The sequence below is a fragment of the Chelmon rostratus genome, chromosome 21 (genome assembly GCF_017976325.1).
Source record: "Chelmon rostratus isolate fCheRos1 chromosome 21, fCheRos1.pri, whole genome shotgun sequence".
In the NCBI taxonomy this organism is placed as follows: Eukaryota; Metazoa; Chordata; class Actinopteri; order Chaetodontiformes; family Chaetodontidae; genus Chelmon; species Chelmon rostratus.
In genome coordinates this window covers 9,789,713-9,814,531 of record NC_055678.1, presented here as the reverse complement: position 1 = coordinate 9,814,531, position 24,819 = coordinate 9,789,713, and the positions used below count along the sequence as shown (strand labels likewise).

General features: G+C 40.7%; 2 protein-coding genes across 2 annotated transcripts; one reads left to right on the top strand and one right to left on the bottom strand.

Annotated features, from left to right (window-relative positions):
- Positions 1-604: 604 nt before the first annotated feature.
- Positions 605-20,550, bottom strand: gpam (glycerol-3-phosphate acyltransferase, mitochondrial). The gene is made up of 21 exons (XM_041962363.1): positions 20,413-20,550; positions 16,266-16,402; positions 15,979-16,098; positions 15,191-15,264; positions 14,071-14,184; positions 13,408-13,557; positions 13,066-13,165; positions 12,558-12,694; positions 11,846-11,945; positions 9,147-9,359; positions 8,897-9,010; positions 8,475-8,560; positions 7,537-7,649; positions 6,305-6,375; positions 5,565-5,832; positions 5,288-5,445; positions 4,930-5,007; positions 4,602-4,739; positions 4,255-4,444; positions 3,866-3,924; positions 605-3,727 (listed from the first exon to the last, which is right to left on the bottom strand). Exons 2-21 carry the CDS (start codon positions 16,347-16,349, stop codon positions 3,611-3,613), a joined length of 2,484 nt encoding a protein of 827 aa, XP_041818297.1. The 5' UTR covers positions 16,350-16,402; positions 20,413-20,550; the 3' UTR covers positions 605-3,610.
- Positions 20,551-21,166: 616 nt separating this feature from the next.
- On the top strand, positions 21,167-23,748 carry LOC121624655 (60S ribosomal protein L19-like). The gene is made up of 6 exons (XM_041962460.1): positions 21,167-21,212; positions 22,234-22,340; positions 22,439-22,561; positions 23,014-23,134; positions 23,253-23,363; positions 23,565-23,748. Exons 1-6 carry the CDS (start codon positions 21,208-21,210, stop codon positions 23,689-23,691), a joined length of 594 nt encoding a protein of 197 aa, XP_041818394.1. The 5' UTR covers positions 21,167-21,207; the 3' UTR covers positions 23,692-23,748.
- The last annotated feature ends 1,071 nt before the right edge of the window (positions 23,749-24,819 follow it).

Genomic DNA, 24,819 nt, shown 5'->3' with positions numbered 1-24,819 from the left:
GGTCCGTATCAGGCCTCCATATATCCTCCTCCTCCTCCTCCTGCTGCTGTCCTCCAACCACAACAAATCATCCATCCTCCCTGACCTGACATGTGATGACTCTCACTGCAGAGGCTGCAACCAGAACGACTGATTTCCTATCTATGATTAATCAGCTACTTGTTTATACTTTTCCAAAACTATCACATATTTTTAATGGAGAGGTGTTTGTAGCATCTGTTTAGCCTCGATCCATTTCTACAACAACCTTGAATATTAGACTTTGGGTTGCTGGACGCTGCTTAAAAAACTGTAATGGTGGTGGATGGATGGTGGACAAAAGATTAATATCTGTCATGAAAGTTAAGAGCAGCTGCGTTAAAATGAGTTGCTAAGAAGTGGCTGTAACACAACTGTCAAAATCAAGACATATGATGAGGCAAATTCAACATATGGGGACAAAACGTGGACTTAATAAAGAGGTCATATGTGTTTGTATGAAAAAAAAAGCTAAATCAACATCAAAAACTTTCACAAATTGGAAACATATTTTAAAGACATGGAAGATATCAATTAAGAGCGTTTAAAAAACTGACAATAAACAAAAGGCAGACAAGAGACCATTGTTAATCTATCATTAATTTATTTAAAACAAAATCCAATAATGCCAATTGTGCTTTGCTCTGAGAAAGCAAGAACGGAAAAAGTGACTTTTCTTTAGTAGCTGGTGATTCTTCTTATAGTAACCACAAATTCTCCTCTCGTGTTTTTTTAAGTAACAATCTACAGTGTTCTTTTGGGTTCCCACACGAAACAATCTTTGTTAACATGCACAAAAACAGAACAAAAAACACAACCGAAGAACACTACAGTGCATTAAAAAGGCACCTGCTCCCCAGATACAGGCATTTTTTTTAATCCTACAAAGTTACATAGTTGTTGAGGGATGTCGTTAATGCAGCTTCAGTAGCAGTGAGTCTCAACGATCCCCGCGAGCATCGTATCTGTACCGACTCTGCTGAGTGTTCCACAATATCACGTTGACCTTTTTGGGGACAGATGAGATACATTCAAGAGGTAACAAATTCATCTCCTACGCAAACAACGATCGTTCTCTGCAACATAATTCACACACTAAACTGTAAAATACAATTCTCAGGTTAAGTAGAGTTCACATTGAAGTGCCGATGATTAAAGGCGACCAGAGGAAACATGCAGTACAGTACGTGAGGTGGTTTTCATCTTGGCGGAGGGGTCCCTCGGTGCTGGGACTTAGACAGACTGCGGGCTCAGAAATGCTTTGAATGCCAAGAGACGCTCCCTCTGAACTCGAGCGCGGGCTATTTTTCGGGGCGCTCCGATCACACTCCCATTTAGACGACATACTTTTCTGTTCTTCGACGTGCTGCGGGTGTCGATCCTCAACGAGTGACCTCTGCCACCTCTGCTTCACGTTATTTCGTACACAGATTTGAAAACCTGCATGAAAATATGCAGGTCTGTAATATTAAACACAGTAGTATGTTCAGAAATAGCATTTAAATTAACTGTAAAAAGCAGTGTGGTAGACTAGACTTTGAGTATAAATATTATCAGACACCCGATTACTTTCACTTTACCGCCTCGACAGATCAAGAATGTCCATTTCTAACATTCGCACTGTCTTCACATCAATCTGGGATTCGGGTTCACGTCCCCTCTGATAATGCCAACAATTCATCACACTTACTCTGCCCTTTCCAAACACAACCCTTCTTCTTGTTCCTATCAGCTGGCGTGCACTTAGACACCAACATTAACTTGGACATTTATGTTCGATGCAAAATGAATTCAGATTTAGAAATACACACGTATATACACGAGACCTAAATATTGAGTCCTGCTGTGTTATTTCACAATAAAAATGAAAAACTGTTTGAATGTTCTGCAGCTGAATGCACAGGTTCTGTGCAGTGAGGTTTCACTATCAGGTTTTAATTTCACGCATGTAAGTTTAGGTATGTTTTTGATTTTCATGATCAACACATTCTGTTACAGCAGAGTTTGTATTACCAGCCTGACGCACTATTTTCTTGTTTTTCTGACATGCATTTAAGAGCACAAATTTTAATGATCAGGATCAACTTGCTGGTAATTAAAATTTTTAGGACACACACGACTGTTTCGTGAAAATAAGAGAAGATAAACCAGACAGTTAAGGACTAACATTTTCAGAAACATCACTGCTCCTCACGGGAGCCTGCCTTTAGAAACCCCCTCTAAGGGTTTCTTGACAGTACAACAGAGACACTTCTTATTCTCACAAACACTGGCCAACTTTTACAGACGTTACCTTTTGTTCACATGGATCACACAGTGGATATGTACCATTTATTTTCTACCACACTATGCAGCTCCTCTGCCTTGCGAATGCCCAGCCACTGGAGCAAAGTAGTGATGCTATATAGTTTTATATACAGTGTGTTTATGACACAGGAAGAAATGGTGGTTACCCCAAATGTCTGCTTTCCCTGAAAGGCATGACCAAAGAGTTTCTGAGCATTTGAACTTAAGTGGATGCGATGGCTGGTATTTTAAGTGCTGTGCTATGTCACATTCATTGGAAAGTGAAAAAGGTGTCACATAAACACAGACATCAAAGTCACCTTTCATCAAAACACATGACGAAAAGTTTAACCGAATGCACTTGGATATTAGTGGTCTGAATGCACTTAACTGTAGATGCTTGTGATTTCTGCGCTGGACTTTCGACATGTACATTTTGTGTTTGCCAAGTCGATATTGTTGCACGGCTGAACCGATTTGCTGCTTATTTTTTGATATCCTAAACCAGCGACTGTGCAGTATAACTAACCAAAGCTGTCTACAAAGAGAATTAGAGTTTGACAACTATTTCTAAATGAAAACTGGGATATGTTGGCGTTTTGCAGGGACAAATCTTTCTGTCTACGGTTCCTACATTATTACATTTGATGACACCAGAGTGCATTTATTAAATGCACTACAAAAGAGACGCATTGTTCTTGTGGCCTATGTACAGGAATTAGTCTTCAAAATTAATTTTTCATTAAACTACATTTTGACATGTCTTCTACCTCTGTATGATAGTGGAGCGCACTCGAGCGAATACAGCAATTTCATGAACGAGCAGAGAGAGTCAACATAAAATTGCCTTTGTTGTTGGTAATATTTACCACTATGCATATTTTACTTGTTTACTTGTATAGACGAAAGGCGGCTCGCTTCGCTCAGATTGCTGTAAAAGTTATTCTTACTTACTAACCTGCTTGAGTATATTTTCTGATTAAAATCTTGATCATATTAAAACCTCATGACTTCACTGGCAAAGTTCCCAAAGAGTGGATGATTCCTAGAGGTACCTCTTCAAGGAACGATACACGTGTTTTATCAGCTGCACAGTTCTAAGACAGGGAGCCATAGACTGGAACAAAAAGGGAAGACTGGCTTCAAGTCTCTTCCGGCTAACTGCTAACAGTTAGCGGCTGTTATGTGAAGGCACTTCCTGGTAAAGCTTTCCACAGAGTAGCACCTGGGATTGTTTTGAAGTAACCAGTAGAAGCCCTTTACTGGAAGGAGCCTGGGGTCTGAGCTGGGCTGAAAGGTGTCTCGGTCACAGCAGGGTGAAACCTAAGATGTACTGCAGGAGTTTGTTCCGATTGTCCTGAGGTAGAAAGGTACTGCTCAGCTCCAGAATTGTCGCCCGGTTCTCTCTTCTCTCCTTCAGGACCTACAGGAAATCACAACACAGGAGGTACTTCTTAACTCCAGCTGGAGAAACCTGAACGCCATGCAAATCTGCTTTCTTAAGAATAAACGTGAATGAATGTGTAACAAACCCACAATTTAAAGTCAAACACACTCTTACCCCGAGCTCTTTGAATGTCCTCACTGTGTTCTTCACCAAATAATGAGTTGCACTTTCACCTACGAAAAAAGAGATTACAAAGGACTCAGAAATACTAATTAAACCTGCTCATGACGGGCATTTTATGTCTGAAAATTGTAGTAGTTAATCTATAGTTAATCTTCAATTAATCTCCTTTTTCGCATTGTGCTAATTTTTGCTGTGAGACTTGTCGGTGACCATATAATATAAATCTAGCGCAAACACGTTTGTGTGCTTAAATAATAACTTTTCTGTTTATCATCAAAGAATGATGAATGAAATAAATACACAGCACCCTTTATTTGTTTATTCCAGGTTGAAAATAAGCCTGGTTGATTCATTTAAAATAACTAACGCTGCAGTATTACCATAAGCGGCCACTCCTCTCTCTGTGCGGGTGAGCAGGTATCTGAAGAGTCTCTGGGTGTAGTCGGACTCTGACATGGGCTGACTCAGACTGTGGACGAAGATGGCGGCCCCGCTGTAGGCCTCCAGCACCGGGCTGACAAGTCGCTGCAGGAAGACGAAGAACTCCTGGTGCTCTGCGGAAACACTCACCTGGGGGATGAATGAACGAATGAATGAATGCAACAAAAAATCAGGGAGGGAAAGTCAGTGAGTTCTAGAAGTTGGCGCCATGGTGGTTTTTTTGTTGGCTTAAATAAACTGTTTAAAATAGTCTTTTTAAATAAATATTAACCAGTAGAAACTAAACCTTTAGGTAGCGATCTCTCTGCTCCTCTCCAAAGTCACTGTCCTCATCCTCCTCATCACTTCTCCAGGAAAGAGGCTCGGGGAACTTTTTGGGCCACGGTTCGTCTGTGGGGCTGGGACTCAGTTCCTCCTGATCCTCCTGATGTAAAAAATGCACTAATTAGACCATCTGGGCCATGGGAGAGTCCCACTGCATATTACACATACAGTCAGCAATAACATTTAACAGCACCTCCCAACATGTTCACCGTGAGTCAATGTCAAAGTTAGTCACAGCGGTTACTTTCATTTCTGTCCACCAGCAGTGAGGTTCCTATCTGTAAACTGACCTCTGCTACGTAGAGAACTCCATACTGGATCAGACGGGTCACTGCATCATGAAAGACCTGGTAAATAGTCTGACAGGGCTGCGGGACAGAGAGGAGGAGAGAAAGAGACACTGAGAAACAGGAAACAAACCAGCAAAACAACCAACCAACAACAGTATTAGCATTCACTGTTATGAGACTATCAGCACTACTTTTTGTCTCACTTAAGCCCATATAATAAAGGCTTTTCATATTTTACTTCAAACACTAAAAATAAGCAGACAGAGAAGGTTTTTGTTTAATAACATAGAGGAGTACTTCCAAACTAATTTTATTCACTGCAAAGTTTAAGAAGATGGTGACAATGTGCGGGACTTACTGGTGCCACAGACACCTCATTAATAAGGAAGTGGGAGAGCCCGGCGGCCTTGCGGATGAGTCTCTCCTGACTGAGAGGGAGGCTACTGGGATCACCTTGCTGGTGATCTGACTCTGATTCTGCGACCAGCTCTCGCTGCAGCGACAGGATGCTGCATGCTGGAGACAAATCATAAAGAGAGTTAGCGGAGGACAAAAAAAATCTAACATCTAGGCAAAGATCAGTGATAGAACAGAGTGACAGCAGGGCACAAGAACGACCTCTTGGCTCAACATACCAATGATTGCATCAGAAATGAAGACATGGAAAAGGCCATTGCTGTAGAAGTTGAGCTCGAAAAGCGCCTGTACAGTTTGGCTGGGGGCGATAGTGAACTCTCCGTTGCGATTTGCACTGCTGGTCACGTTGACGCAGTTTCCCAGCAGGTGGAGGGCACGCATGACCACGTCCTCGGAGTTCCCTGAAAAGCCCAGATCAAAGTCCCGCGAGAGGATCTCCTCCTTCATGTTGAAGAAGTCTTCCACCAGCTTGGAGAGCACCACCCCCTGGAGCAAAGTGGAGGAAAAACACAAGCTCAAACTCTCCAAAAACAGGAAAACACAAAACACGATTCAGTAAAACAAAATGCCTGAATGTCTGAGCTTGAGTTTGTGATATGCAGTACTCCTCAGCCAATTCCTCAGGACAGGAAGTCCACTTCAGCTGTTTTCTGCTGCTACTTACATCAGTGTGCCTGCAGAGGGCAGAGGCCCACTGCTAATGAGGGAGGATGCAGGAAGAGCGAGATATCTCACAGAGAGATTCATTTTACTATGCAGAGCTTCTGTGACATTTGCATCATTTGGGATGCGGAAAGGAGCATGATGGGAACAAAAGGGAAAAAAAAGAAAAGAGGAGCAGAAATCTGAGGAACAGAGAGGTGAAGAAAAAAGGAAAAAGGGAAGAGGGCGCAGTATACAGTGGTCAAGTGCCAGCAGACGAGGTTATAGGGAGGACATGAAAGACAGCCAGGCTTACCTGTCTGTGTCTGTACAGCAGTAGACAGGCTACAATGTGGGTGGACATGATCGCTGAGGACTTGTTAGCCGCTGTGATAGAAGGAAAGGATATAATGAGCAACAAACAACAGAGTGATGACAATATCAAAGCAGAGACTTTGGGAATTGACCAGTATGTCTTAACTAAGGCTGGGAGTAATGCTATATACCTGGAGGGTATGGACAAACACTTCTTCAACATTAAAAACCACAACATCGATAAGATGCTTATTGTTCTAAATTTACAAGAAAAAAAAAACATGAATGCTTTACTGCTGAGCATCTGACTTGGAAGTCTCTTGTGTCAGACACTGGTGGGAGTTATGCGCAGATGGGACTCACTATACCAATCTATGATTAACCATATGTTGTAACACATCTGAAACCATTTATTTTATGATACATTTCATTCACATGGGAAAGCATGCAAAGCATGCATTTTCTTTGGACAAACAATAAAATTCAAAACAGATGATTATAATGGTAACATGTTAGAGTAAACAATGTAGTGTGTGTATGTGTGTGCACTTGTGTGTGCACATGTTTTGGGACAAGGGTTACTAGTGGTCATCTTGAGCATAGTTCAAGTTCAGGGGTGTACACTGGTATTGCATTCCTCCCCTCTACTGCTTCTCTCTCCTCCCCTTCACCCTATTGGCTGAAAACAACATGCCATCCAGCTGGAGGCTTTGTGATTGGCTGCAGAGAGCTTGGCGCAGGAGAATGCAGCTGAATGAGCTGGGGAGAACCGGTTTCTGCAGTGCTACCCCGGGGCAAAAAGCCCTGAGTGATGCGAAGCGGATGGACTGATGCTGTGCTGTGTAGGATTTCAATTAAAGGAGGCGGTATGATGGATAGTATGTCATGAGTGCTGCCTTAGCTCCAGCAAGTAGGTGCACCTTTAACAAAGGATGAAAACGAGATGCATGTAGAAGAAGAAGACAAAGGAGAAATGCCTAATAAAGCAGCAAACATGTGCTCTGGTAAATGAATGAGTTGTAATAGGCTAAATAGTGCCATTTCAGATATAGCTGAATGTGGCATCCTGGCTGGAGGACTGTGAAAAAGATGGTATTGTGATGATCTGTGGCCACTGTCACATGTCGGTCTTTCTCTACTACGAACTAAAAACATAAAGGGCAGATATGAGCCCTGAAAAGACGTCTATAGGGTGAAGTAAATGCACCGGCTGTGTGGTTGTGAGTGTCTTACTGAAGAGGACGTGCTTGGCCAGGTTGTTAATAACCTGTCGTCTCATGATGTCATCTGGCAACTCTCTGTCCACCTGCTCCTCCTCCTGCCCCTCAAACAGCTGAGCGTCAGGTCTGGAAGAATCATAACTCGACATGTAAACACACAGTTTGACAACTGTCTTATTATGCCAGCTTGATATGGTGTGCACAATGTAATGTGGTGGTTTTCATGTCAAAACAAACACGAAATACGCTGCCAAAGGGGAAAGAAAACCAACACAAGCACTATGACAAACTACTAAAACCACAATATGACTTCCTGCACTGTGTACTACCATGGTATGCACCATGGTATTATGTTGCAAACAAATGCCCTTTTTTGTTTTAAATAAACACTTCTCTGACCCGCAGTAAAGTTAATATCTTACCAAATGTGATTATTAATTCACCCTCCTCAAGCGGTGGCTGTTTCTGCTCACTTTTACTTTCTCCTTTTATTTTCAGAGCAGCGCACAGCACAGTCCCTACGAGTCTCCATGCCTTCCATGCCATATATTTTCAAGACAGTACTATTCAGTATGTGAGTGTGCTGTGGGGCGCTCTTTTTAAAACAGTACTTGCAATTTGTGGTCTGTGTCCAGAGGGTTTTCAGTCGGCTCTGCTGGCATGAGCTCTGAACTTGTGACTCCGGACCAGCTGGGATGAAACACTGCTGTCCTTGTGGACGTACTGTGTGACAGTATCAGTTTTATTATGAAGAGACAGGGCTGAACTGAAGTGACCCCTGCCAATGCTAACAGTCCGCTGTGCTCAGATGTCAAGCTAACAGACCATGCTGTGAAGCAGCAGGAGGGAGAAGTCACATTTGCGACATGAGGGTTCATGATATTGCAGGTGGGACTGTGGGACTGCTGGTGTGTGCATGTGCACTGATCAGAGGACTGTGTGTGCCCTTACTGTGCAGAGATAATGATGGGCATCAAGGTGTGTTCCAGGGACACTGGTGGTGGAATATGGCGGCTTCTCTGGGTGTCCAGGTATTCCTACATTTGACACACAAAAGGTTTGTTACAAATACGAACTCCCACAAACAAACAGAGGTGCTGCATGCAAACGTTTAAAACTTTAAACCTCATACAAACCAAATCTATCATTTTCTCATCTTCAATTTTCTCACTTTTGATTTTTTTGGGAAATTAATATTTTGAGTTTCCTACATCACGAAGCTTTGCAACATTTTTACTTGCTTAAAAATCCTGTGTGATACCCGAAATCTGTTACAGTTATTGCTTCTCAAGACCAAGACCAAGCTCTACATGTGGCCATAACAGCTGCAGCTGTGTTTGCGTAAAAGCTGATGTAAATCTTCAGTCAGTCACCTTTAGGGAGAAGGGCTGGTTGAAGTCAACTCGGACACAACCGTAGTTCTTCCTCAGCATCCTGAACACTCCACATGCAATTCCCCACAAACTCTCATTCTTCTTAGGTTTGCCCTGGTGGGAGTAAGGAGTTCAGATGGTCACAATGACGACTTGATCATCACATTCAGTTTTTTAAAAGAATGAGGGAAAACAGCTTTGTTGCCAAAGCAAAAGTACAAAGACTACATGACATCATGCAAGAACTCACCAGCTGCTCGCTATTGTAGTTGCCCTCAATAATACGATCATAAGAGATGCCAACTGGCACCACCAGTACGTCTGCAATTGACCCAATGCACAGTGTGTCTACCACGATGGACAGCATGCCTGCACGTGCTGTAGACGGCTTTCCGCTGCGGGATCGGGTTCCCTCCAGGTAGACCTCCAAAAACTGCTGCTGACACAACAACTCCTCTGTATACTGAAAGAAAATTCAGGAAACAGAGATCAATGTTGAAGTGAGAATAGTGGGATAAAGATAAATGAAGTGTGTTTTTATATGAGTTAACAAGACAAGCTTGTCCTAGTTTGGTGAAAGAGAGAAACTTTGAAAGGTTGTGTTTGTGTTTTTTTCTGTTTAGTAGGAAAAACAGGTCTGAGAACATTTCCTTTCTTGACAATTATTAGATAAACAAATAAACATAGTAAACAAATCTCCCAGTTGAAACCAAGGGGACACACACACGCGTGAATATACAAGCCATCGCCATCTGTTATGTTGAAGGTGGCCATTTGGAAAATTTTAACATATTGTAAAATTAATGCTGTGCTGCCGGAAAAAAGTTAAAAATAAGCAGTGGTCAGCTACAGTTTGACCCCCAGACGCACTGTAGAGGACCTGGCGCGTGCCAAGGCTGCCATGCTTTGTAACGGTATCTCCCCGAGTACAGTATGTACACAGCTGTCTCTGCTATGTAGACATTTTTGAGAATAGAAGCTTTGTCCTGAATTCGAGCCTGTGGCATTTAGAGTAAGCTGGGAAAAGGACGGACATTCAGGCTCAGCTTTCACAGGAGCAACCGAAATTAGAGCAGTATGTGGCTTTTTTAATTGCTTTAACTTCTGCCTTCGACGGAGTCCGCCTCATTGCGTTTGTGTGAGCTACATAGGCACGCTTTATCTGTATTATGTGATCCACTTTGCATAACTATAGTGGCACAATTCTATACTCTCTTTGGTGGGATGTGTGGTAAAATATTGCAAGTACACAAAAGGATATATCTTTTCCAACAGTTGCTCATGTCTTCAGCTGATAACTCTTATCTTAGTGGCACAATACACACTTACCTTAGAGGTGCTACACCAGCCTTTATTGCGTTCATTGCCACTAACGCTGATCATTACTCCCTGCTCTCTCCCACAAACTCCAAACATACAAATTAATAACAATTATCAACCATGACAGACCGGAACAATTAAGTAGATCCACTAAGCAGCTAAGCTATTTAGTAGAACGCACATTTAGAGACTTCATGCCACAAGCAGCTTATGCTGACTAAGCTTTCATATTAACATTAGTAGTCTTTCACATTAGTTTTACTTCAGGTTTTCTCATTAGCAGAAGCTTGTTAAGCCTCATTATCCAAATACAAGAGCTGAACAAAAGGTTCAGATTCCAGGTTTAATCGGCCTCTAATTTCTCCTGAAGTCTCTGCAAAAAGCTTTTGCACCTGTAACTTTCTGCAGATACAAAATGCACACACCAGGGTGGAAATACATTCCCACCAGGGTCACTGTGAATTCAGGTTCTTTTCTACTGAACCAGAGTCAGTGATTGTTGAAACAGTGGCAAGACAGTTACCTTGGCAATTAAGCTTGTCTTAAGATCCTGAAACCTGAATTCAGAGGGTGTATGGTTGTATTTTCCTGTTCAATAAGGAAAATATTTGCAAGAATATTTCCTTTCTTGATATTTTGTGAGTTTATTTGGTTTATTTATTAGACTGAAAAAGCCAAGGGAGCTTGTGAATGGTAGCAAGCTTGCATACATCTTCCAGCTGAAACTATGAGGGGCGGGGGCTATTCTATCTGACTTTCGCTTCCTGAGGTACAAAGTAGCTAGCCCCAGCTTGTCCTAAGATAGGACAAGCTGGGGCTAGCTGGTTAGAATGCTACCCTCAGTAGATATTATTGCAACATAAAACAGTCACCAAATGTCACCACTGTTATTTCTTCACATTCAGTTGATAATTTTAGTTCATTTTTTGAACGTTTTATAACTAAAATTCTGTCCATATCTCACACATTGCATGTTCAAAAGATGCTCACAAACAATATACTGTCCATTTCGCTAATATCCCTTCACAGTTTTAGCAACGCCTCAGCTCGACAGTTACAGGAATCAAAGCAATGACCATTAGTACCGCATTACTAACTAATATAAACATCAGGTTATGCTTCTACACATCATGTGATCATACATGTCAGCAATGACAGCTTGTCTAAGTATGTTAGATGAGATATAATGTAAGATCCCAACAGAGCAGAGCTGACAGCATTCAGTATGATCTTCTATTATTGTTACAGCAGAAGATTCAGAGAAGTTTACAGAAGTTACTTAGACACGACTGCAGGATAGTAGCAGTATCTGAATAACTTATTTAAAAGATAAAATGCATTAATGTGCTGAATTGCATCATAAATCCATGCAAAGACTGAAAGAAGTAATAAAGACAAGAAAAAGAGAAAAAGAAAGAGCTGGGCTAACATTATGTAACAAGGGCGTCTAACTCTCTATCACTCTGGAATGAAAAGAGTGCACAGAACAGAAAAGCATGAAGTCAACCCGCAGTTACATAATAAATCATTCTAAGAAATTTTTTAAAGAAAAAAAACCCACACACAATTTAGGAGCGCTACATTAAAACAGCATTTCCTTTACAAGACAAATGGACTCTTGGGACTTACTGCTTGTAAGAGTGATCTGTACAAAACGTCTTTCTTCCCATCCTCCATCTCCTCCATTTTCCGGCGGATGAAGAATCCTCCAAGTTTACGGATAAGGGTGCTGAAGACAAAGAAAGTGACTTCCACAGTAAACTTTCTGCACTGGCAGCAGCAGAGCCCTTATCATTTTCAGTTGGCTGCAATCTGGATTATGGTGACACAGTGATTAAAGAGGAATTACAGTACTGCCATGAGCCCGCTTTCAGAATTGTGATTGTTGTTTAAATCACATTGAATACTCACAATAAAGTGTTGCTAACAGCAGAATATAGGCGGTTCTGGCTTTATTTGTAGATTTCTACTCATTTCATGCTGAACCTGTCGGTTGTGTACATGCAAACCTCTATGACATCCTTTTCAATGCATTTTACACTTCTGCATTTCCTGAAGTACGTCCTCTTCTGTATCACATTCCAGAAAGCACAGGAAGGTAAATTTGAGTCTCACAACCTGTTGTTAGGCTGGCTGCCTGGCCATTTATGTTCAAAGTAAAATCAGTGTCAATCTCTGGTTTCACACTTTAGTTCAGCTTTAATTCCTCTCTGATCTATCTCTAAAGAATGCCTTCTTCATCTTGTAATATCAAACTGATCTTTGTGTTTTCACTCACAGAGAGTACAAATACACTCTACTGCCAGATCAAACCTGACATGAAGCTTCCTGGGCCTTTTACCTGAGGATAGGGATGCTTAGGTTGTTTCCAGCAGCAATGTGTGGGGCTTTGATGTTGTGACAGAACAGGATCAAGGTGATGAGCAGGTAGTCGATGTGGGATTTGTGAACAGGGAGGAAGACCATGGGCACATTTTGCTGTAGGGATAAGACACAAATGACTTTAAGATAAACCAGTTAGCGGTTTCACAATGACAATGGAGATGTACTGTAGGAGCTTTTGTCTTCTAATTTGATCTACTTTGTCCAGTGAATACACTATACATATATTCATCAGAAATGTATTGCATTATAATGATCATTATTCAAGACTGCACTGATAATAAAAACAATAATAAGCACATAACTAAGAGTAAGGCAGAAGAAGAAGAGTAAGGCTCTGTACATGAAACACAGAAAGCCCTGTTAGCATGCTAATGTGTTTGCTGTGTCAGATGTCACAAATATGTTCATCAGATCATGTTGTGACAGTATAATCAATTTTCTGTGTGTGTGGTGTTGCTGCTGACCTCTGTAGCAGCTTTCTTGACCATTTCCAGCTGGCCCTTGTGGATCTGGATGCTCCAGAAGAAACCATTAAAGAGCCTCAGGAGGACCCACCCTGTCAGCCTGAACAAAAAGACAAGTGAGGATGTGCAACAGAAACAAGGAGTCAAATAATCTATTCCATTTTAGTGAAAGGTAGCATAATGTAGCCATGCACATATTCAGCATGCTATTCTACAATAAAAAATCTGACTGCCATACGAGGTGAGAGCGTTCTCCAAGGTTTTTCCAAAAGGTTGTTACAATATTGCGATAAGCCCAGCTGAAAAGCAAATGAAGTGAGATTTCTGGTATGTACTATGTACCGGATAAAGGCTGGTGAAATGTTGGCCACCATCTCCTGGAGGAAGGCCCTGGCTTTCTGCTTCACCTTACTGACAGCTTTCTGCTCCTGGCCGGGCTGGCTGGCTGCAGCGTCCATATCTGTGGCAACCTTTACAATAGCACTCTCCACCCTGTGATGGAAAAGGGCACAAACATAAGGCTGCATTCTTCTCGCCTACGAACTAGGGCTGCAACTACTGATTAGTTTCTTGATTAATTGATTAGTTGTTTGGTCTATAACGCGTCAAACTATGGTGTAAAATGTCAATCGGTCTTTTCCGAAGCCCAAAATGACATCCTCAAGTCTTGTTTTGTCTACAACCCAAATATATTCAACTTACTGCCATAGAGGAGTAAAGAATGAAAAAAGATCCCCCAACAGATTAATCAATTCAGAAAATACTTGCAGATTAATTATAAGGGTAATCAACTAATCGATTAATTGATTAATCGTTGCAGCTCTATAACAAACGCCATTATCCAAAACATTTGAATGCAGCATTTCTCCTGTCAAAACAGCAGTCATTAGTGGAGTGCTTCCCACTCCCTGTATAGTTTAATAACACTGAATGTGCTCACTGGACCATGACATACTCTCACGATGCTCAGGTGCACTTTGATGATCTCATTCCAACAACTCTTACCTGCTGTTGTTGAGCACGTTGTCCACTACGTTCCTGGTGAACATGTCCTTGTTGACGTCTCTCTCCATGACAAACAGCACATAACTCAGCCTGCGCGCCAGCCAGCCCCGCTGTCTGCATAAACACATATATACACACACACACAGGCATGTGAAGAAGAGAACAGGTTCTCAAGTAGACTATATGCATGACTAAACTAATGAATGCATTTACATATTTTGTATATTTTGAAGAATATGTGATATACATGTCTGCTGATAGACATATCTGTGAACATGTGATCTATCTCCTCAAAAGTAAAAGGTATAGTTTAACTGGTCAGTTAAAGGATTTGATATTTGTGGGCTACACTGATTTCCTGGTAACTGAACACATTTTCAGGAACCAGAGATCAGCTGTGACTCACATATCCATTACACACCGCTTTCTCAACAACAACAATTACTGTGTGTGTGTCAGGTTTTTTCCACGTTTCTGGACCAATGCATAACACAATATTGATTGTGTTAGACAAAACTAACAACACTAACTTGTCCGTATTGACTTCAGTCCATCTTGGCTCCAGGGTGCCTCTGTTTATATGTTAATACAATGAAGAATAAAAAGTATAGAAAAACTTCTTTTACTGTTTCCCATGCAATTTGGAGCATGATAGCAAAAAGCCTTCATTAAGGTACCTCTATCCAAAGGACTGCCTTGGACAAGCTGCCTGGATTTACACCTCATGTTTATATTGTTTGGGGTTGAGGTATTAAGGTGTCTTACTGCTAAGGTCAGTCACTGGATGCACTTGTCTGGTGTCCGCTGACAAACACTTTGAATTATTCATTTATCTACCTTTCCTCCGTGTCACAGATGGGTCCTTTTGACTTAAAGCCATTTATTATACACAGGTTGTTAGGGAGGCCGGCGCCTGTCTGCACTGCATTGATTGTACTATACAGGAGGAATTCGAGCTCTTGCTCTTCTTGCAAGGCACACTATAAGGGTCATCAGGTGTTACAGCAACATGTTAAGCCAACCAGCTCCACACATAGATTTGAAAGTTGAATATGTTCCTCTTGCCACGCCAACGGAAGAGAGCAAGATGCTGTGGAAGGAAGTGATACTGTTTTTTTACCTGGTGTGGGTCTCATTGATGTAGATAACGTTGCGCAGTCCCAGAGATGGAATACTGGGATTGAACAGTCTTTCCTGGGACACGAACAAAAACGATTATTATCATGTGGGACTTGAATCATAAACACAGCACAGTGGTTTTTAAATTTAAGGAATTAACACATGCACTTAATTTTATTTTGTTATCTTTGACAAGTACTTGGTTCATGAGGGGCATACAGAATTTGCAAGCAATGCAAACCTGATTCCAGATGAGCAATCGTTACAAAGCTAAAAGAGCTGGAATCATTAATGTCTTATCTAGAGATACTGTGTCAGACCGGCCTAAAGGTTACACAAAGTCAGTCCGGCCTGATTTTGTTTGACTGGTATTGACACGGTAGTTTCTGAATATTTCTTTATCTTCTCGAACATAATTGCACTAGTTATTTTCTTGTGACCACTGCTGCAGGAAAACTTATGCTGTAACTTTAAAGAAGTGCTTCACACATTGTTTTCAAACAAAAAAATACAATGTGTGATCGCAAGTTAAAAATATCTGTGGCCTAGCCTGTTACACACTCCTCGCTATAAGCCCTAGCATCTTTTATAGACATACCAAGTAAGACTGGACTTCCTGTGTCTTCAAAGAGCCACAATAAATTGCTTTTGGCAGCTGCTGTATAAGGCATATTGATCCTTTTTTTCTTAATTGTATATATTAACATTAGAACAGATAATACCCTGGACCTGTCTCGACTTCAGCAAATGAACTCGTGCTAGAGTTAATTAGCTGTGGTGTAACTTTACCCAGCTCTGTGGCGTGCAGGAGTGACAGCAACGGCCCACAAATGGCCTCTTCCTGTTCAGCAGGCCCTCCTTCCACGTGCTGGTAACGCAGCGCAGGACCGAGGGACTGGTGCTGCGATCCTTGAGACATCATCACAGAAATCATTTAAATGACACACGTAAAATGGCCTGCTTCATGTAACATATGGATGCTAAAACAAGATTAAACCCCTATGATCTGACAAGATGTATAATGCTGATCCTACTGTAAAATGGCATTTTGAATTTCATTCTGGGTCCTGGCTTACCGAGTCATCATTGGGATGTTTCCAGCGGTTACACCACTGCTCTCCATTGTTGACCTGCAGCAACAGGCCATCTGACATCTCCATGTTCTCTGGTGTCCTTTCCTCTCCCTCCAGATCACACACCACTAGCTGGCAAGCTGTCAAGACACGAGGATATCATATCATATCGCAAGGTCTCATTTTCTAAGCAAGAGTATTGGCTATTAATTTTTCTTACATTACACAATATTTTATTTCACTTTTTGTGTGGCACCACAAGTAAGTCAGATCAAACTTCAAATAAACTGTATAAGCATCTTAACCAGAAACTGATGACAAACTAAAGGCAAATTATTGCAGATTAACAACTGAATTGGAATCTCCAGGTCCAGCTTTACGTCACTAAAATTTGAGAACCTCATTACTACAATTTAACATCTTACCATTTTATTTTTCAAAATAAACTTGTGAGTGTTAGAAAATTTAGTGTGAAAATAAAGTGCTAAAATTTACTAGAATACAGAGTAGTATATATATATTCAGCTTTAAATATAAAGAAATTACTCAAGTATCATGTTTTAGACTAATTGATTAAAGAAAACTTCAATGCAAAAAACAATGGGATTGCCTCAGATTCCCACAATACAAAGATAACTATAACATATACATGTAGCTCTCCACATGCTGCAACATCTGAGTGCATGAGCAGTGATCTTGAACCAGATGTCACCAGCCACACTTCAACAGGAAAGGCACAGAAGCTCAGCGCATCCAATAGCTAAAAAAAGATGTGGGGCCCCTCCCACATGATGCATCATGCTGCTAGTATGAGTTGCGCTCACTTAACACCTGTTTGCTCCAGTTAGGCCAGATTTTCTGAGTATTGTCAGGGCTACATTGTTTCACTCGTCCCCAAACACCTTATACAATGCAATTAATGGGCTGGTCTGCTGTGATTCGATTAACTGACAGCAAACCAGAGCAGAAAGTATTGTGCATTACATGCCCAAACATCTGAGACTGAATGACCTCTGGGAAAAAACAGGTCACAGTCCTACATAAAATAAAAGTCTATTATGCAAATCAAATGTCTTATTTATGCTGGAATTACTTCATGTCCCTCCTATATTTACACTCCAATAGCAATAATAAATCAATAACAAATAACTAAAATAACATTGGGGGAGGCTACTTCTTTAAAATTTAAAAGGGAACCAATTTGTCTTATAAAGGATTGTACTGTCCCTCTTAAATGGTACTTCATCTCTTTGTTTTTTATTTTAGATGCTGCAGAACTGATTTATATGGCTGATATTTTGTGATTCTATTCTGAAGATTAACACACTGTAAAATACTATTTCAGGTCATTATGTAACACTAAACTGGTTACTGTCTTGTTAACCTTTTACTACAATGGAGGTGTGCAGCGTCTGGGCCCCAAATACCTACAAAGACAATAAAAAACTTTGACATTGGTCCACTCTGCCTGTTGTTTCCCCAATTGTTTTCTGTCTGCTTATTACCAGGTGAATGAGGTGGTCACCCTAGCGTGATCGACTGGGCTTGGTTTGTTTGTCCCCACATTCTAAACATTTCGGTGCAGATGGAACCAACAGACCATAACCAACATATCCTCTAACACGCACATTGCGATATTTACCAGTGAACTGCTTTTCTTAAACAAAGCAAAAAGAGCACAAAGGTAATTAACAGAAAACACCAATGCTTCTCATTAGTTAGGAAATAGGTTAGTGAGTCACTATCTGAATGAATGTTTTCACACCAAACATTGTAGAGTGTGTGTGTGTGTGTGTGTCCGTTAAGGGACAGTGCAGATCCATCTTTCTGTGAATAATAAGTCTGAGGGAGTTGCTGCTGCCTGCCTAGCTAGTATCCAGTAAAGGATGAATGCACTTTGAGCCATTGTCCTGTTGTAGTGTTGTGGTGGTAGTAGGTGATACGCACACTGATGAGGGGGAACTAGGTTTTCAAAAGGGTCAATGACCGAGAGTACTCTACTTGATGGGGTGACTTTGTTGGAAGCAAAACAAAGAAGTTGAGGAATGAGAAGCTGTGGGGATTAGGTAACAGATGAAGGTATCCATAATGAAACATTAAAGTTTCCATGCAAGCAAATATGTTGCGTATCATGTAGAGCAATAAGGCTGTATTGTCACTTGTTAAGTCTTCAAATAGACAACAAACGCTTGTTTGATATCCATCTTATCATACAAATCATTTCGATCAAGTGTGTCAACATGATAAGAATTCAGAGGATACATGCTGGTACTGGGAAAGCACCAGGAATCTCAAAACATCCAACATCTATTCAAGCCAACGCAGGCTTGGATCTTTACAGACAGGCATATATTAAGGAAATAGTGGCTTTAATTACGTTTTTGATTAATCAATCATGTTACTAACTTTACCAATAAGGAGTCCATACGATTAGTTGTAGTACAGAAGGAAGTAAAACAACGTTCTCAAGAACAAAATGAATATATAGTAAGCAAATTGCTTCAGATTCAAATGAGATTTCCAGTTTTTCCAGTATCTTTCATACTTTTAGTGGCAAGTCTCATGGAAAGAGTTAACTGTTCCATAACATAAACATCCTAAACTATTTACATTGATTCAAAGATTGTCGGAGAATCTTTACCCAGCAATTTCCAGGTTATTGCTTTCTTACTAGCTGCGAGTAGTATTTGTAATAAATATCTACCTTGCTTTTACAGCCGAGTTGGCCCATTTCCCAGATACATAACACTAAAATGAATGTAATTAAATCTATGTTACCACATCCACCCGGTAAGAAAAAATTATTAGGACACTCCTAAAAAGTTATAAAAAACCTTAAAATGTTTTTCCAGGTGAATTCCCTCCACAGAGCTGAACTTGAGGTGGTAGACTGTGTCCTACATGAGTTTAACCAGACATCCTCTGTCAACTTGCTTTCTCCCACCTTAACATACATTGAGGAAAGACCCCTTTCCAGTGGTAAAGAAGAGGAAATCCTGGAAATCAGTTTTCTGTTGGTATTACTTTTGTAGACTGATCCCTTTCTCTCCAGCAGTTTTAATATTTTTGTCTCAGTTGAATATATGTGACGAAACCATGTTTCCCTAAGTTATAACTTTTTGTGAGTTTATGAAATGTGTTGAAACCTTAATTGGAGGATATTAAACATTATGAACTAAGACCCATATCTGTACAGTGTTTACATCTGCCACCTAATTGAGCTGGTATGAATTCTACATCATATATCACCCAATGTAATATTCCAGTATGAATTTCTAAAGCTTATATCATCTAGATAGATATACTTTATTTATCCCAAGCTGGGAAATTGCAGTCTCTCACTAAATCACATTTCATTTATCGTTTCGATGTCAAAAACATCCCTCTTCATTCACACTGTACTCGACTAGATTAATCCGTCTCACACGCTCCAAGCTGTCTGCAATAAGGAGGTCAAACAGGAGAAGTCTCTGTGTGACAGATGGGGCGTGCAGATAACTAGCAGTGCAGACAACAATGGCACAAACCAGGCAGTCTGATGTCTGGCTTGTCCACAAAGTAAAACCGTTTTGTTTGGCTACCGATGCAATCTACTCATCATACGTGGTTAAATGGCTCTACCAGCTCCATTTGGAGGTTCGTGTGAAGTTGATAAACGATGACTTGTGCCGTTTCTGTCACCGTCTCTGAGCACACTGCATGGCATGCTGCCGAGCCTCATGAGGCAAACCTAACGTTAGGGTTTACGGGACTCGCGATACCTAGAATAGAGTCCATTCAGCCTGACATTCAGCTAGATGCGTTAATGAGCAAGCGGCTAATGCTAAATCGATTAGCAAATGTCACTGGAGCAGACATGGCGAGCCAAGGTTAGATGTAAAATCTCATACTGTCAAGGGTCCTCTTGAACTCAATGTCAATGTAAAGTTAATCGGCTAACGCGAGGTTATGCCACTAAAATCGGCCCTTATGTGACTCAGCTTTTAAAGTTCACAAACGTGTCAGCGACGTACTGTAAGCTAACGCTACAATACAGTTATTGTTTCCATGACAATACACGCGCGCGGCATTAGGAACAGTTACTTCAGTTTTGGCGATGTAGCTAGCTCTAGCTCGCTAGCCAGGCTCGCGAGAACGAATTCTCACTTACCTTGAATGTAATGTTACGCTGACTCATATCTCAAAAATTAACTCGTCGACAAAACTGCAGCCAGACGTTTGGGTTCTTTGGTACCCTTCTGTCTCCCTATAAGAGCTCCACTCGCCTCAGACGACTGGACGGCGCAGTTCGGTCAAACAAAACTGTGTGTCAGGAGGCAGGAGCGCTGGTGTTTTGGTACACCGGCGAGCTGCCAACAGAGCCGTTCTGCTAGCAGCCAGGAGGTGGCAGCACTGCGCACATCGGCCCATTCCGCATTTTTTGCCACTTACTCAACAGCTGAAACACTGTAATCGTGTTTCAATTATCTGTATGTGTATAAATCAACTACTGCTGCTTTTCATATTTTTGCGCTTTTATTTTGAAGGCTTACATTGTTGGTCTCCAATTTAATTTTGACCAAACAACCATAAAGCCTATGCAAACAATACAACCAGATGACACTGACAACAAAACCCTTTTAAAATTACAGTTCTTGAAACATGGATGTAGTGCGCCCTCCAATGGTCGGATATTTGCAATACATATTATTGGAGCGTACCACTGTTCTATGATGGGGGAATAGATCAATACACTCAGTATGACTTTGAAGGTACATTAAGCTACAGATAAAGCATACAATATTCTCAGTTTGAACGACATTTGAATACTTATTGTCAGTACGCAACTAATAGCTATATTTACGATTTTGTGATACTGCCACAGTCGAGTCACCCATAATGATAGCTATAATGGTACGGACGCGAGCTTTCTATTTCCTTCGATTCTATCAAGCTAGCGGCAGCCATGAGGTAAGATAGACGTTTGGTCTTAAAATGTATGTTTCTGTTCTACGCAAAATCTATATATAGCGTAGTTGGCTTTGTTATTTAAGACAAGAGAGAGACAGGGGTTCGCTTCTTGGAGTAAAATCGCGTATTTCTGCCAGAATGCACCATGCGTTAGGGCCTGTGTTGGTGAGCTAACCTAGCTAAGTTAGCCAGGACATGTCACAACATGATACCGACACACCGCAGGTCCTTAGCAGATAATCAGCTGGCAACAATAAAGTGTTGTAGCTTGTTTGTTAATGTTATTTGAACACGATGATCAGTGGACTCAGTTTAATTAAGAAACTAGTTAACTACAGATTCATTTTGGTTTGGTGCTCTTTTGCGCTACTGAGACGGCAACTAATAATGCTTTATGTCAGGCAATTTAATTTTGTTTTTTCTTTCATTTTCCGTTAGGTAGCATTAGGTTATATAAATGTAAACCTGCCGACAGTTTTGGGGGGTTGAAATCTATTCTCATAAGTAAATAATGTTGCACACCTGTGAATCAGTGTGCCGTCTGTTGTCAAACTTGATGAACAGCTAATTGACAGCTGGCAAGTTATTGAACCAACGAACCTGACAGTACGTTCATGTCAACGGCCAAATTACTGGATTAGGAGGAAAAATAGTTTATTAAATGTCGTGTGCAGGTTATGTCACGTTGGTGTCAAGTGATGGCAAAGACATAATGAATTGGTAATTATGATCCATTTTGATTCCAGTTTATTTTGGTTCTGTATACTTAAGTTATGAATCCAGGCTTTGAAAAACGCCAGTTAAATAAGAGCACTTGCCATTAGCTTTGGCTACCTATGAAATGAACATGCTTTCAAGTTTAAACAGAAACATGGATTATATCTAAGGCAATCCTTTCCTGTGGATTGATAGTTTCACCCAGTCCTAGACATAGACTTCAATGCTGGAGAATTGTTAAACCCCCTAGCACTGTATGTATCCCACACTATGCAAAACTAATATGTTCTCATTATTTATCCAGCATGCTCAGGCTCCAGAAGCGCTTGGCGTCCAGCGTCTTGCGCTGTGGCAAGAAGAAGGTGTGGCTGGACCCAAATGAGACCAATGAGATTGCCAACGCCAACTCACGTGAGTTGTTTGCTTTTCATCTGAGAATTTTGTCTCTGTAGACTTGTGTTCTGGACCTCCTAGGCCAGCGTCTTAATTGCACTGTATTTGTACCACAGGTCAGCAGATCCGAAAACTGGTGAAGGATGGATTGATCATCAGAAAGCCTGTGACGGTTCATTCGCGTGCTCGCTGCCGCAAGAACACATTGGCACGGCGCAAGGGACGTCACATGGGCTATGGTGTGTGAACATTTCCACATTTCTTTAAAACACAGACCACTTTGATTTAGAGCTGCAATGATTAATTGATTCGTTTTCAACTGTTGAATTAAATGGCAACTATTTTGATAATTGATTAATTTGTTTGAGTAATTTTAACCAAACAACAAATTAATCTAGAAATGAATGAAAGTAATCGTTACTTGCAGCCCTTGAATTTGTTTCTACATTGAATCATATGCTAGTATCATTTAGTTTGTAGTTGTAGTTGTAGTTGTGCTACTAGTTGCCCAAAGTACAAGTAGTAAAATTGTCTCATTTGCATGTCATTGTTTCATTTAAGAAAAAATAATAAAATTGGAAACTGTATTTCTGAAGATTTTAAGGAAACCTGCAAATGGCAGTTGTTTGGTAGTTTTGATGTGGTTTTAGTTTTGTTTTTTAGATTTAATTTGTCATTTCCTCCTGCCCAGGTAAGAGAAAGGGTACAGCCAACGCTCGTATGCCAGAGAAGCTGTCATGGATGCGGCGCATGAGAATCCTGCGTCGTCTTCTTCGTCGCTACAGGGAGTCCAAGAAAATTGACAGGCACATGTAAGTGTGAATTTTGGCACTCATTGCTGAGGAATAAGCTAGCATAGTTTTAACTCCAGTTTCAGGAAGACATATCTTGCTTTCAGATGCTCCTTAGACATATTCTGTTTTCCTGCAGGTACCACAGTCTCTATCTGAAGGCCAAAGGTAATGTCTTCAAAAACAAACGCATCCTGATGGAGCACATCCACAAACTGAAGGCAGATAAAGCTCGCAAGAAGCTTCTTGCGTAAGTTTCTTTTTCATGGTGGTCTTTTTTTTTTTTTTGAGATTTTATTAATTTATTTAAATAATTATTTTCCTGCTATACCTGAATAACCCATATTAAGCTCTGTCTTTTAAAAGAGTCCATACTTAATTACTTTTTTATTAGTTCACTGTGTCATGTCAAATTCATTGTATTCTGTCTCCACCCCCTTACCCCACCCAGTGACCAGGCTGAAGCTCGCCGCTCAAAGACAAAGGAGGCCCGCAAACGCAGAGAAGAGCGTCTCCTGGCCAAGAAAGAAGAGATCATCAAGAATTTGTCAAAGGAGGAGGAAACTGCGAAAAAGTGAATTTAAACAAAAAGTTTTTCTTCTTAAATTCTTGTTAATAAATTTGGATAAAAGAGACTGATTTGGTGATAATTATTTTTTAGCTGAGGTCAACTGTTGCCTTGGTGTTAAAAATTACACAAGGTACAATACAGGAGAACTGTTGTGGTTGTCAGTCCTGTATCGTAATGTGGTGATTCACCCCAATGCAATAACTTCTATTTCAGAGAGAGGTTCGAAGGTTAATCTTGTTCATATGGCCAAGAAAACACCATCTATGCTGCTTTATGGGTTAGTGTTCTCAACAGTCCAACAGGTGGCAGCACAGCACCAGTATCAGATTCTACCATAACGCATGTGTCCATTCATTTCAGTCGTCCAGACGGTTACAACACTAAAAGATATTTACCTGTGTAATAATTGATCTAATAAGCTATTTTACCGCTTATCCCAGAGTCTTTCTAAGTTTTATAAGTGGTATTCAATCTGTTGGACTCATTAAAAAATGACACTGCGCAACAATTAAGACCACATTCAGAGGATCTATCATTTGTATCTTGTACTACACACCGTTCTATTCCCAAATGGTTTGATTCTGATAATAAACCATTGACCAGCCCCAGAACAAAAGGTGTTTATTTTGCTCTACATTAAGCTTGTGCTTGTTAATACTAGGAATTAATAGCAACAGTCTTTCCACTCTGCATGGAAATGCATCTTTTATAAGGCACTTTCAAAAACATCCATATATATAATGCTTTCTCCCTTGCTGAGGCAAGGAGTTTTATAAAACACAGTTTATTTATACTCTATCTGCGTTTGGTTGTTTGTTTATACAGCTGGTTGAACATAAAGTGCTGCAGCGTGCACTCATCACTGTCTGAGCATCTTTTCTTAAACAAACAGAAACTGTCCAAATGTTTCCTCCACATACCCCGACAGCTATTCTAGGTCTTCCTCTGCCGATGTGTGTATTTGGCAGTGTGCTTGTTGGCCTGTTTGTGTGTGTGTGATTTGTGATTCATCCATGACTTATCAATTTATCCACTTAACTCCGAGAGCAATCATTTGGTAATCAGTCACCCTGAGTTCAGCTTGAGTTGATTGCAGCTGACATTGAGGAAAAACCTTAGAGAGGTGAAGAAAACT